The sequence below is a fragment of the Amblyraja radiata genome, chromosome 7, assembly GCF_010909765.2.
Source record: "Amblyraja radiata isolate CabotCenter1 chromosome 7, sAmbRad1.1.pri, whole genome shotgun sequence".
NCBI classification, from domain to species: Eukaryota; Metazoa; Chordata; class Chondrichthyes; order Rajiformes; family Rajidae; genus Amblyraja; species Amblyraja radiata.
Genome location: NC_045962.1, coordinates 5,090,397 through 5,103,997, shown reverse-complemented (window position 1 = coordinate 5,103,997; position 13,601 = coordinate 5,090,397). Strand labels below are relative to the sequence as shown.

The 13,601-nt window shown below is 41.6% G+C and overlaps 1 protein-coding gene across 4 annotated transcripts in view; it reads right to left on the bottom strand.

The window, feature by feature from the left end:
- Positions 1-3,138: 3,138 nt before the first annotated feature.
- Positions 3,139-13,601, bottom strand: part of pikfyve (phosphoinositide kinase, FYVE-type zinc finger containing) — a 121,154-nt gene continuing 110,691 nt past the window's right edge. For all 4 annotated transcript variants that reach the window (XM_033023594.1, XM_033023596.1, XM_033023597.1 and 1 more), the window contains 5 exons: positions 11,833-11,936; positions 9,772-9,900; positions 9,045-9,306; positions 7,834-7,908; positions 3,139-5,343 (listed from right to left, as the gene is read on the bottom strand). In XM_033023594.1, coding sequence (XP_032879485.1) covers positions 5,228-5,343; positions 7,834-7,908; positions 9,045-9,306; positions 9,772-9,900; positions 11,833-11,936 — 686 coding nt within the window. In that variant the 3' untranslated portion in view covers positions 3,139-5,227. The remainder of the gene's footprint in view (positions 5,344-7,833; positions 7,909-9,044; positions 9,307-9,771; positions 9,901-11,832; positions 11,937-13,601) is intronic.

Here is a 13,601-nt window from a genome sequence, read left to right as displayed (position 1 = left end):
CCGTCGCGCGCGCTCCCGCTTATGAGGGCGGGGATGATGCGTGCGCGCTCCCCCTCACCCACAGATCCGCTATAGGATCTTTGGCTCGAGGGTTAAGGAAGGGGAGGAGACAGCAAGGGCTAGCAAAACTGGGAGAATTCAACGTTCATGCCATCCGGACGCAAGCAACCCAGGCGGCCTATTTTGCTTGGGCAGCTTACACCAAAGATACTAGAGGAACTTACACCCCCCCGGCAGTCTGAAGAAGGGTCTCCACCCATTCCTTCTCTCCAGAGATGGTGCCCCCCCCCCCACCTGAGTTACTCCAGCATTTTGTGTCTATCTGCAGATTGAAATAGCTGGGAGCTGGCCTCATTTCTTTGTCCTGGGTCCATATTCCATTCCTCCCCCTGTAACCGTGCAAATGCAATTTCAATGTCAGAATTGTACCTCCCTCGACCATTTCCTCCATTAGCTTTTTCCACTTATGCACAACCCTCTGTATGGAAAACAGAAACACTTTAGTTCCCTTTTAATTCCCCGCTCACCTTAAAATTACGCCCTCTAGTTTTTGTCACATTACCCAGGGGAAAGGAATGTGTGGCTCTTCACTTCATTTGCTCTATTGGTGGCCAGTGATGATTTTCTATACCGCTATAAGGTTACCCCACCACCTCCCCTACTCCGGTGAAAAGACCCAGTCTCTCATAATGACTTAAAGAAACAGTCTCTTCGTGTTAAACCTATAGTAGGGAGCCCAGAACTATTCGCAGTACTCCAACTGCAAATTCCTCTTCAGCATCTCTGAAGAGGAATGGGCGACGCTTCTGGCCCGAAACGTTGCCCATTCATTCTCTCCAGAGATACTGACTGTCCCGCTAAGTTACCCCAGCATTTTGTGTCGACTGTCGATTTAAACCAATATCTGCAGTTCTTTCCTTCACATGCCCTTTGTCTCTTTAATGACTTCCACTCTCCGAGCCCCCACTCCCACATCTTTGCTATGGACGTTCAGTCACTCTACACATCCATCCACCACAAGGCCTTAAAACCCTCCATTTCTACCTCGACCGCAGAACCATCCAATTTCCCTCTATTAACACTCTATTTCGCCTAGCGGAGCTGGTCCTCACCCTCAACAACTTCTCCTTTAACTTTCAAGTCAAGTCTATGGTCACCCGCATGGACCCCAGCTATGCCTGCCTCTTTGTATGGTACCATGATCACATTGAATGGCGGTGCTGGCTCGAAGGACCAAATGGCTTACTCCTGCACCTATTGTCTATTGATTGACAATCCCTGTTCCAGGCGTACACTGGTCCTATCCCTGAACTCTATATCCGTTACATTTATGACTGCATTGGTGCTACCTCCTGCACCCATGCAGAACTCATGGACTTCATCAAATTCACCACAAATTTTCATCCTGTACTCAAATTTACTTGGACCATCTCCAACACCTCCCTCCCCTTTCTTGCTCAGTCTCCATCATAGGAAACAGATTATTAATTGGCGTCTATTACAAACCCACTAACTTCAACAACTATCTCAACTACTCTTCCCACCCTGCTTCCTGCAGACTCTATCCTCTACTCTCAATTCCTCCGTCTACGCCGCATCTGGGCCCATATTGTGTATTTTCCATACTAGGACATCAGAGATGTCCTCATTCTTTAGGGAACAGGGGTTCCCCTCTCCCATCATAGATGAGGCCCTCACTCATGTCTCCTCAGTACCCCACATCTCTGCCCTTGCACTCCCTCATCGCGACAGAGACAAAGTCCCCCTAGTTCTTACCTTCCACCGCATCAGCCGTCGCATACAACACATAATCCTCAGAAATTTCTGCCACCTCCCACGGGATCCCACCATTAGCCACATTTTCCCATCTCCGCCTTCTGCAACTCCCTGGTTAACTCATCCTTTCCCACCCAAACTATCCCCTCCCCAGGTACCTTCTCCTGCAACCGGGGTAGATGCAACACCTGTCGCTATATCTCCTCCCTCGACTCTGTCCAGGGACCTCGACAATCCTTTCAGGTTAGGTAGATGTTCATTTACACCTCCTCCAACCTCATCTACTGTATCCGTTGTTCAAGATGTGGACTCTTATACATCGGTGACACCAAACGCAGATTGGGCGATCGTTCCGGGAACACCGTCGCTCTGCCCACCCAAACCAACCTGATCCCCGGTTACTGGACACTATAATTCTCCTTCCCATTCCCACAGACCTATCTTCTCCTCCATTGTCAGAGTGAGACTAAACGTAAATTGGAGGAACAGCATCTCATATTTTGCTTGCGCAGCTTGCAATCCAGTGATGCGAGTAGTAATTTCTCTCACTACAGGTACCCAGGCATTCCCTCCCTTTTTATCCCAAGTCGCGCCAGCTTCTCATTTTCACCCTACAAACAGCTTAGTTTCCTTTATCATTGTTACTTTTTTTGCATATCTTTCATTTATCTTGTTTCCTTTATCCCTAACCAGTCTGAAGGGTCTCGACCCGAAAAACGTCACCCATTCTCTCCAGAGATGCTGCCTGTCCCGCTGAGTTACTCCAGCTTTTTGTGTCTATCCTCCAGTGTATTAAAATCTAACCATTGCAGTTTTAGCATGAGACAGACTGCATCGGAGGATAGACAATGGGGAGGTGAAAATGCCCAAACATTCATGTTCTCGCCCATTGGGTCTCTCAATATTTTTTCCTGGCGATGAACTGAAGATCACTCGGGTGCTGCACAGCCAGTTAGAAGGTCAAGTATCCCATCAAAGGTGGCATATAATGCGTATGCCCTCAAAGACTTAAAGGCACTAGCTGATATACAACATTCAGCACTTCTTGCTGATGGCTATTCTTTCCATGTACACAAGTCTTAGACATCATCACACTCTTGGTGGATTGGATTCTTGCATGGTCTTTGCAAGCTTGCAGACTGCATTTCCAAATCAGAAATGAACTGAGCTCCAACTATTCATGTGGCACAAATACAGTGGCCGTGGCTGGGGATATAGAGTACAAAGGTGCAAAGACGCAAGTACACACCCCCTATAGTATTAACTGTTTTTGTGGTGAAATAATATGTTGAGTTATTAACACAGATTTTACTAGCTTAGCTGGAGCTATCAGCAGAATTCCATGAATGTCCCAACAAAATATGGATCATTGCAACAATGGCATAACTCCTTTATTTCCAGGAAATGTTACGAGTTACAGCTTCATTAATGCATCACCGTTATAGTGCAAAGTTTCCAGAAAATTAAGCTCTAACGTTTCAGAAACAAAATGCAGAAACTTTTTTTAAAACATTGTTTGCAACTCAAAACTGTAATTCAAAAGTTCTGAATTACATTATCTGTCTGGCCATAATCCAGTTTATCTAAAGCCAGAGGCAAGACATGAGGTGGACTTGACTCCATGATATCACTTTGTACAAGGAAGAAGTAACAATATCTTAATAATCAATGTGTTCTTGAAAATGATCAAAAGAAGAAAAGACATTTTAATCACTTTGAGAATAGAAAAATGCTTTAAAAATGAAAAAATACACATTTTGTATTGAAACATCATTACATATCCATTTAATAGTAAACAAATATGTTGCATTTTTCACTCACCCTCCGTATCAGTAAATATATTCATGAAAAGAGAGTTGAATACAAAGAAGGTTAATATTGCACATCAGTATCTTTCTGCCTTACTTCATTTCACTCTCATCAACCTGCCAGACATATTTTAACACGTGATATTATCCAATGATTATCCAATGGAAGAGAGGCCACTGCTTCATCTCTGGGCCTTTTTGCTTTATTTCTCTTGCCGTTAGAGAAAAAGAGGCACTCTGGCTTGTGGAATACATATTGTTCATTTACAGAAGTGATTAGTGACACTAGCACCAGTAATGCAAACTAGCACAAAAATTCTCAATTGTAATAAATCATTTTGAAGTGTTTAAATTACAAATGTACCTTAGATGCTGGAAGGAAATGTGCTGCATCTCAGTAACTTAAATGCCCTATCATCTTTCTGAAACACGTGACAATTTGAAATGGCACTGTGAATGGCCAAACAAAATATCAACATTAAGGCCTTCAATAAGCAAATTGACATACATTTGCTCTTCATATTTTATTGTACTATCCTTTGAAGGTATTCTTTCCAAAACTATCAATAAGGTTTTGAATGAATTAAGCTACTTTGAGCATCATAAAACATCTTAGAATTTACTGTAAAGCAAAACATTACGACTCGTGATTTCTGAAGATAATTTTGGTAGTAGTTCTCTTGAACAAGCTTCTAAAGTAAATTTTATCTTGTAACTGATTTTATATCTTAGATACAGATAATCTGTTCCTAAACATGATCAAAACAACTTTTTACAGTGCACTATTAATCATTGTTACATTGATTTGTTGTATATTTTATTCCAGTATTAGTTCTCTAAAGACATCTGCATGAAACTGGAGCATAACATTATTTGCTATTTTCAGGACTATTTACAAATCTATTTCTGTACCCGTGTAACAGCAAAAAGAAAAGTGCAACAATTGGATAAATACTACAGTTGAACTTCTTTCTAAAACAGCACTAATATGGCCACAGTTCAGAATTTTGAAAAATCGTTTCAAGCTCCAAGTACCCCTGAAGATGCATATTGCAGTGGGGCAGTTGAGTCAACACTGAAATTTATCCAATCTTTTACTTACAGGCAGTACAGCTTGTACAAATACAGAAGTAGCAAGCTTTCACACTGAGAATAAGTTTTAAAAATGTCATAACATGCATTTTTCTACATTTCGCAAAAGGAATTATAAAGAACAATTACTATTCATGTGTACACACAGACTGAACTAGTGTCTGAGAATAGTTCTGTGCTTTTGTGAGACAAACCCTCAATGAATTGAGCCTCATCACACAATTCTTTATTTTAAAGCGCAAGGTAGAAGCAAACTTCAAGTTTAGCAGGTCTCATACACCGTCTCAAATAGGACGATTTGAAATGTTATGTACACTCTTATTTTTTTAAAGAGGAATTTTTAACCATTCAAATGACATTTCAAAATTAAATGCTTCTCAGGGAAACTGGTAAATGATTTCCTCCTGTTCTGATGCAATACTGTGGGAAATATTAACGTTCAGTGTCAATAACTCAGTGCTGTTCATGGAATGATTCCTTCCAAAATGGACAATCATCCTCCTCATTAGCATACATTCAGTAATGTTGTCATCTTGAGTGCTGCCATCTTTTCAGCAGTTCACACCCAGGCCTGTCCAGTGATCCGGCACCTTTAAGAAATACTTGTCCATTGCTTCGCAGAATCGTGTTCTATACAGTTCTGGGGAAACCACTGTTGGCATTTTCCCTGTGTAAAGAAAGTAGCGATATTATCAATTTTTGTAAAGTTAAGGTGATTTAAGATTTCTATTTAGAACCACATTGAAATTATACTAAACTCAATTGCTTGACGCAACATACTTAATAGATTTTAAAAAATTGTAGATCTGAAAAACAACAAAGTGTCACAATCCCCAATTAAATCTGTGCTGGCTTGGACAAGACACCAAGTACCATGCTGCATGTGAAGCGGAAAGCACAAATATAACAACAAAAAATCAGCAAAAAGTTATTCTTGTGGTTACAACAAAGGCACAGTAGAACAGAATCATTTCTTGCACACAAAAGACAAATAGTAGTTGATTGCAAGTAAACTCTGAAAGCCAGAGGTACACACAATTGCTGGGGAAACTCAGCGGGTGCAGCAGCATCTATAGAGCGAAGGAAATAGGCGACGTTTCGGGCCGAAACCCTTCTTCAGACTGATGGGGGGTGGGGAAAGATAGAAGGAAAAGGGGAGGAGGAGGAGGAGCCCGAGGGCGGGCGGATGGGAGGGTGGGAGGAGACAGCTAGAGGGTTAAGGAAGGGGAGGAGACAGCACGGGCTAGCCAAATTGGGAGAATTCAATGTTAATGCCATAAGGACGCAAGGACCCCAGACGGAATATGAGGTGCTGTTCCTCCAATTTCCGCTGTTGCTCACTCTGGCAATGGAGGAGACCCAGGACAGAGAGGTCGGATTGGGAATGGGAGGGGGAGTTGAAGTGCTGAGCCACCGGGAGGTCAGGTAGGTTATTGCGGACTGAGCGGAGGTGTTCGGCGAAACGATCGCCCAACCTACGCTTGGTCTCACCGATGTAAATCAGCTGACATCTAGAGCAGCGGATGCAGTAGATGAGGTTGGAGGAGATACAGGTGAACCTTTGTCGCACCTGGAACGACTGCTTGGGACCTTGAATGGAGTCGAGGGGGGAGGTGAAGAGACAGGTGTTGCATTTCTTGCGGTTGCAACGGAAAGTGCCCGGGGAGGGGGTGGTGCGGGAGGGAAGGGAAGAATTGACGAGGGAGTTGCGGAGGGAGCGGTCTTTGCGGAAGGCAGACATGGGGGGAGATGGGAAGATGTGGCGAGTGGTGGGGTCACGTTGGAGGTGGCGGAAATGGCGGAGGATTAGGTGTTGTATTTGCCGGCTGGTGGGGTGAAAGGTGAGGACCAGAGGGACTCTGCCCTTGTTGCGTGTGCGGGGATGGGGAGAGAGAGCAGTGTTACGGGGTATGGATGAGACCCTGGTGTGAGCCTCATCTATGGTGGCGGAGAGGAATCCCCGTTCCCTGAAGAACGAGGACATTTCCAATGCCCTGGTATGAAATGTCTCATCCTGGGAACAGATGCGGCGTAGGCGGAGGAATTGGGAGTAGGGGATGGAGTCTTTACAGGGGGCAGGGTGGGAAGACGTGTAGTCCAGATAGCCATGTGAGTCAGTGGGTTTGTAATGTATGTCGGTCAGGAGTCTGTCCCCTGCGATGGAGATGGTGAGGTCAAGGAATGGTAGGGAAGTGTCGGAAATCGTCCAGGTGTATTGGAGTGCCGGATGGAAGTTGGTGGTGAAGTGGATGAAGTCAGTCAGTTGTGTGTGGGTGCAGGAGGTGGCACCAAAGCAGTCGTCAATGTAGCGGAGGTAGAGGTCGGGGATGGGGCCCTGGTACGTCTCGAACAAGGATTGTTCAACGTGCCCGATAAAGAGGCAGGCGTAGCTGGGGCCCATGCGTGTGCCCATAGCTACGCCTTGTGTTTGGAGGAAATGGGAGGAGTCAAATGTAAAGTTATTGAGGGTGAGGACCAACTCCGCTAAGCGGAGGAGAGTGTCAGTGGCTGGGTATAGGTTGCTCCTCTGGTCGAGGAAGAACCGGAGGGCTCTGAGGCCATCCTGGTGGGGGATGGAGGTGTAGAGTGACCGGACATCCATGGTGAAGATGAGGGGGTGAGGGCCCAGAGAGTGGAATGCGTGGAGGCGGCGGAGAGTGTCTGAGGTGTCTAGAACATAGGTGGGGAGGGATTTGACCAAGGGGGATAGGATGGAGTCAAGGTATGTGGAGATGAGTTCGGTGGGGCACAAACACGCAGAGACAATGGGTCTGCCGGGAGAGCCGGGTTTGTGGATTTTTGGGAGAAGGTAAAAACGGGCCGTGCGGGGCTGGGGAACGATGAGTTTGGAGGCTTGGTCAGGTAGGGCGTGGGAATTGATGAAGTCGGTGATGGTGCTAGAAATGGTGGCCTGGTGCTCGTCAGTGGGGTCATGGTCCAAGGGTAAGTAGGAGGAGGTGTCCGAGAGTTGGCGCGTGGCCTCAGCTTTGTAGAGATCGGCGCGCCAGACTACCACGGCACCTCTGAAAGCCAGAGTTTGTGTTTAGTATACACTACACTGTTTCAAGGTGGAATGTACAAATGTAACAGTTTTTCTAAATTATTATATGGATGAAACAATATAAGAACACTATTCCTCAATCATTTTTGGACTTACCTTGTCCACCCAAGATGCCTGTGGACTTTACAACCATTTCAAGCTTTTTATCCCAAGTAAACGTCCTGATATAATCTAAATTGAAAACAAATTAGTACATTATTTTGGGGGAAATAATCTAGGGGAGATGTTTTTCTTTTCATGTTTAATGACACTTCAGTAAGGATTACATTTACAAACAGAAAATAGATCCATCAAATGCATCTACTTTATGTCACTGCCTCGAAAAGGTGACACCTATCATCAAGGATCCCCGTCATTGAAGCCATGCCCTTTTCTCACTGCCATCATTGGGGAGGGAATACAGAAGCCTGAAGTCCCACACCACCAGCCTCAGAACCACCTAATTACCTACAACTATCAGGTTCTTGAACCTACCTGCACAGAACACAACAGTCAACTTCATGCACTACCATGGAGTTTTTATTCCCTAATTTTTATTGCACTAAAGTCTTTATATTTGCACAATCCTCTTTCGTTTTGAAATATTCTGTAATGTTTATATAATTTGTTTTGTGTGTTATATGGCTGTGATGCTGCTGCAATCAAGTTTTTTCATTGTATTTGTACCTCACCACGCTTGTGCATATAATAAACTCGCCCCAACTTGACTTGCTGAGTTTCTAATGAGAAATCTGAAGGATGAATATACAGGAGCACCCTGGGTTATGAAGGAGCTATAGCTGACATTATGCACATTTTCTGATAATTTTTTTTAATCATTTGTCAAGCTTGTAATAATAACAATAATAAACACGTTTCAACTTTTTCAATAATGATTGGATACAGTATACATTCCATTAGTTTAATTATTGGTAGTGTTAAGGTGAAAGTATTAACGCATATATGTTGAGCAATACTATATGGGTCGCTGCTGAGAATGACCAATTCACTCAGGGAGAATTCAGATTACAGATGGTTCTCAGGAACAGAATCTATATGTAACCCGAGCTGTATTCCATTTTGGATTCCTACCAGGCTTGTATTGATTCCTGGTGTAAGCAAGTTTAAAAAACAGCAATTCTGAGTGTAAAGAATTTTGCCTATATGAAAAAACTCTTCATTCCGCACCAGATTCATCCCACGTCTACATAGCAGTGGGAACAATGTCCATATTGCATTAAAAGATTAACATTAGTGCAGCTGTATATGAGAAGGACATAGCAATTGTTTGAATTTTACATTCATAAACTATTTTATGTTATATTTACCGATAATTCCCACAACTAATTCATTTGTTGTGTCATCCCGGCCCACGAGCAGAGAATAATCAATGATGAGATGGCTTGATAGAAAATATGCATCACTATGAATGGATGCCCGCAGCACAGCTTTGCAGTGTGATCGAATATAAAGAGGATTATCACGAATCATTTTTAAAAGGTTTTCATCCAGTAATACCACGTCACATGTCTCCTTTCCAGTTTCTGTTTTAACATTTCGATTTCTCAAAGAACCTTTTAAATCAAACACCTGAATGGGGAAAAAAAAACAATTATTGTAATTGACAAGACATTCACAAACACAACATGGGTGTGCCTTCAATAAGAAAGTATTAACAATCTAAGTCCAATAAGCCTAATGTGTAACTGCATTGTTCAAGATGTTTATCGACTGGGCATCAGCTTGTTGCACAAAGTTTTAATACGAGTGATGTTTAATATGAGTGAGATTATACCTTCTATCTACCATCAGTTATTTATTCACAGGATCAGAATTACATAGCAATTTATGCATCTTCAGTTGTATATCTATATACTTTGCAGTCTAAATAAACCATGTGTTGCTGTGCATGAGTAGGGCATATAATAAAGACAGCAATTGTTTTAATGTCACATAATTCTTATAATCTATCAAGATATAACATATTATGAAAACAATTTTGAATTACTCATCAAAACTGGACGAAAACCATTTTCAATTGTTACGGCTACGTACCTGAGCCATTTTTCTCCCATAGAAAAGATTCTCCATAACCAAAAGATCAAGTTTCTTCTCAGTATTATTCTGCGAGTTTTTGTAGCCTATTCGATATACCCCCAGAATTTTTGCCAGTGCTGTTGGTCTCTGCATATTGGGGGATAGGCGAAGAAAGAAAATTAATTAGACATGTAATTTTAATGGCAAATTAAAATGTGATGCAATACATTAGAAAAAAAGTTAGCCAGGCAACGCTTTTGTTAGATCAAGTATGAATTTCTACCTAACAGTTTTCCATCATGTTAAAAAAATCATGAATTGTTGTCTTGAACACAGGACTCAGGTTTACAGAATTTCAAAGGCAGAGAAACCTTCTAAAGAAACAACTCACCTCAATCATAAATTGCCAACACTTTGTCCTATTGATGGTCCCTAATTCTAGACTTTCCATGCTAGGGTAACGTTCCCAGCATCAACACCATTAAAATTTACAATTAAATCAATAGTACTATGTCTGTCAGGGAATGTTGCCAGCTGCCCACTCTAGACTGCAGGAGTATGTGCACTGCACTGAAGCTTGGAGCAGCCAAGGCCAAGGCTCTGTGGGGGAAGACCACAGTCTAGAGTCCTTCCGCTGCTGGACATCCAATCCAATCCAATACACATTTATTGTCATTTGAGCCCCAGTGAGACTCAAAACGAAATTTTGTTTCCACAGCCATACAAACAAAAACAATGTCCTACAGACATACACACAATTAAGTTCACACAAACATCCATCACAGTGAACCCACAGTGATGGAAGGCAAAGTCTTTTCTCATGGGGGGGGGGGGGGGGGGGGGGTGCAAGGAGTGGTAGAGATGTCCCTCAAATGAGGAAAGGGATATCACCCCAGGAAGCCACATGAGTGGCAAGGGTGTTGGGTTGGGTATAATAATCTTTCTGTGAACACTACGATACGAATCTATGGAAAGGCTCTGAGAATGTCAGAAGAATTTTTGCACTGTTCTTGTTTTGTATATATTTTTTATTCTGAATAAAGTTTACATTTTTTTTAAATTTGTACTTACATACTACTCAATCTCTCCTCAAATAACAACTGTCATTTTTGCAATTTACCCAGTGATTCACTGTTGCTTACCCTGTAAAGCTAACTTATCCTTCTTTTAATAATAAAGGGACTAAAACTGTACAAGGTACTCCAAGTGTGATCCCAACTAAACACTAATAATTGATGATGGATCTCAGGGCGGCAAGATGGCGAAGTGGTAGAGTTGCTACCATACAGCATAGGAGACCCGGGTTTGATCCCGACTACGGGTGCTGTCTGTACAGTTTGTATGTTCTCCGTGTGGGTTTTCTCCATGATATTCGGTTTCCTCTCACATTCCATAGAAGTACATGTTTGTAGGTTAGTTGGATTGAGTTTGTATACTTGGTGTAAGTGTAAATTGTCCCTAGTGTGTGTGTAGGATAGTGTTAATGTGCGGGGATCGCGCGGACATGGTCAGCCAAAGGGCCTGTTTCTGTGCTGCATCTCTAAACGAAACCTCCTTTGTTATAATTTACCCGTTGCTTTCTCAACTGGTAGTTTGTTATAACATAATAGGCAAGATTGTTATGGTGATGTGCTGATTCAGTTTTTTTTTCTCCAGAATTTGCATCTATGGACCCTTGTGCAGGTTAAAGGGCTTGGAATTTCCAATGGAATGCTAAATTCCATGGGAGCTCTGTTTTAAAGTGGAAAACATCAGCATCTACTGAAATTGTAGAATTGGCTGTAAAATGCCAGAGTATTCCTCTAATGAGTTACTGATACCGTACAGTAGAATCCAGCCCTATATTTTTGCTCAAAAGTACCATAGAACGTGTTTGAATTATGCAGTGCACATTCCACATTTATCCGCATCGGATGATGAGTAGAGATCAATGTTACTGGCATTAATTAACTCGAGGTACTACAGAAACTAAACACTCTGTAGCCATGCCACCACAGATTAAAAACCTGGGCATGAAAAGCAAACAACTGGTGGGAAAATCAGTAACTCATCCAGATCCCGACAAACTACTGTAATTACCTTTTGCTGAACGGCAGTTATAATATAATTAAAATAATGAGGAGCAAATTCTAGGAAAGACTGGACTTCCAGGCGAGGCATCTGCTTCAGAATAAAGCGGTCATCTGGAAAAAAACAACAACAAATCTGTCAGATATTTGAATTTGAAGAACTCAAGTAAATTCCACTTGAAGATAAGCAAGATTTCCTAATAAACAAGCATTCGGCAATAATTCTTAAAGATATATTCCAGACTACATTTTCAAGTTAACCAGAATTTAAGGTATTTAGATCCAATTGCATTGTTTTGCTTTATGTACCATATTGCCTTGATATTAACCAATGTGACCACAAGACACTAATCTGACCCCCATTAATGATCTATGGATACAAAAACTTATCAACCTAGTTGGCCAGAGTACCTGTTTTCAATTTGAAGTTGAAGGTAACTACAGATCGTTTTTTCACGTTGGTACTACTTGGTGGAACTTATCATTAGCTTTTATTATTCTTATAAAATTAGTTGGAGGATGACTAATTGCTTAGTTCTGCTAACTCCCATTGTTCACTCGATATCACGTAAAATTGCCAAATGAAGGTTACTGTTGAAGTTTTAAACGATCCTTTAAACTCAGGTAGGCTTTACAATTAAAAAGATAATGCATGCAGTTATGGTGAGCCATAAATAAATTGCTGATGCTTCCTGAAAATTTACTCAAAGAAATCTCTCAAGTCAACAACTACTGGCTGCTTCTTTTTACCCTCTATGTTACAAACTAATTCCAAATGTGCCATTTTGAAGTCTTGTTCCTGCAGCCCAAAACAAGTAATTATGTGAATGTATATTTTGTACTTTTAATTTTGCTTTCATTAAATCATTTTGCTCTTTCAAATGAAATATTGCATCAGGATCGCATCTGCCCATATCAGTAAAAATCGCTGAATACCATTTATTGTACCATATATTGCACAATACTTTAATTATCAAAAACAGACTAATCAGATGTCTGGAATTAGGAGGGTATTGTCAAACATTATACAATATAACCCCACTTAACTGGCCACAACGTCAGTGTCTGCAGGCATTAGAAAACAGCAATTTTGAAGATATTGTTATGCTTCACCCTCTGTCCTATGAAGGTATTCAGTGTGGAAACAGGAATTGGAGGTACCTGACTTTTATGAATAGTGAGGCCTCACTATTCACAAGGAAAGAGCTTTCACGTCGTGGCCGTTTTCACCAATCTTTCCACCACCACGCACAAGAAGCGCAAGACAGACACCATTGTGCAGATGCCGAGAAGTGCGGTCAGCTCTGGCTGAACAACTTCTAATCTTGTGTGGACTCGATAAGAAGATGATCTAGATCCGACAAATAATCTTGAACCAGGTACTAAAGAGGCAAAGTCTGTTCCCCTTCAAATGAAAGGAAGGGAGTGGCCATACGCAAATACCAGAGTAAAAATATTTTAATATCACGTTACAGGAGTATTTTTAAACCCAAGATTAAAAAGCTGAGATTTAAAACAATTATTTACTTTGAAATTTAATTTTTTGAAAGTAGTTTTTCAGTGCTTTAAAAACTGTCCATCACATGCTTTAAGTTTTACTTTAAAACTTTTAAATTTAAACTTAGTCAAAACTGTCACAACATCAAACAAATCCGAATACGTTTAACAAATACAAAAAACTTCAAAAAACGTTAAAGTAATCCGACAATACTTAGTACTGAATATAAATAGCTGGTCGTTGTTTCTGGGGCCTCACTATGCACAAATTGAGTTCCATGT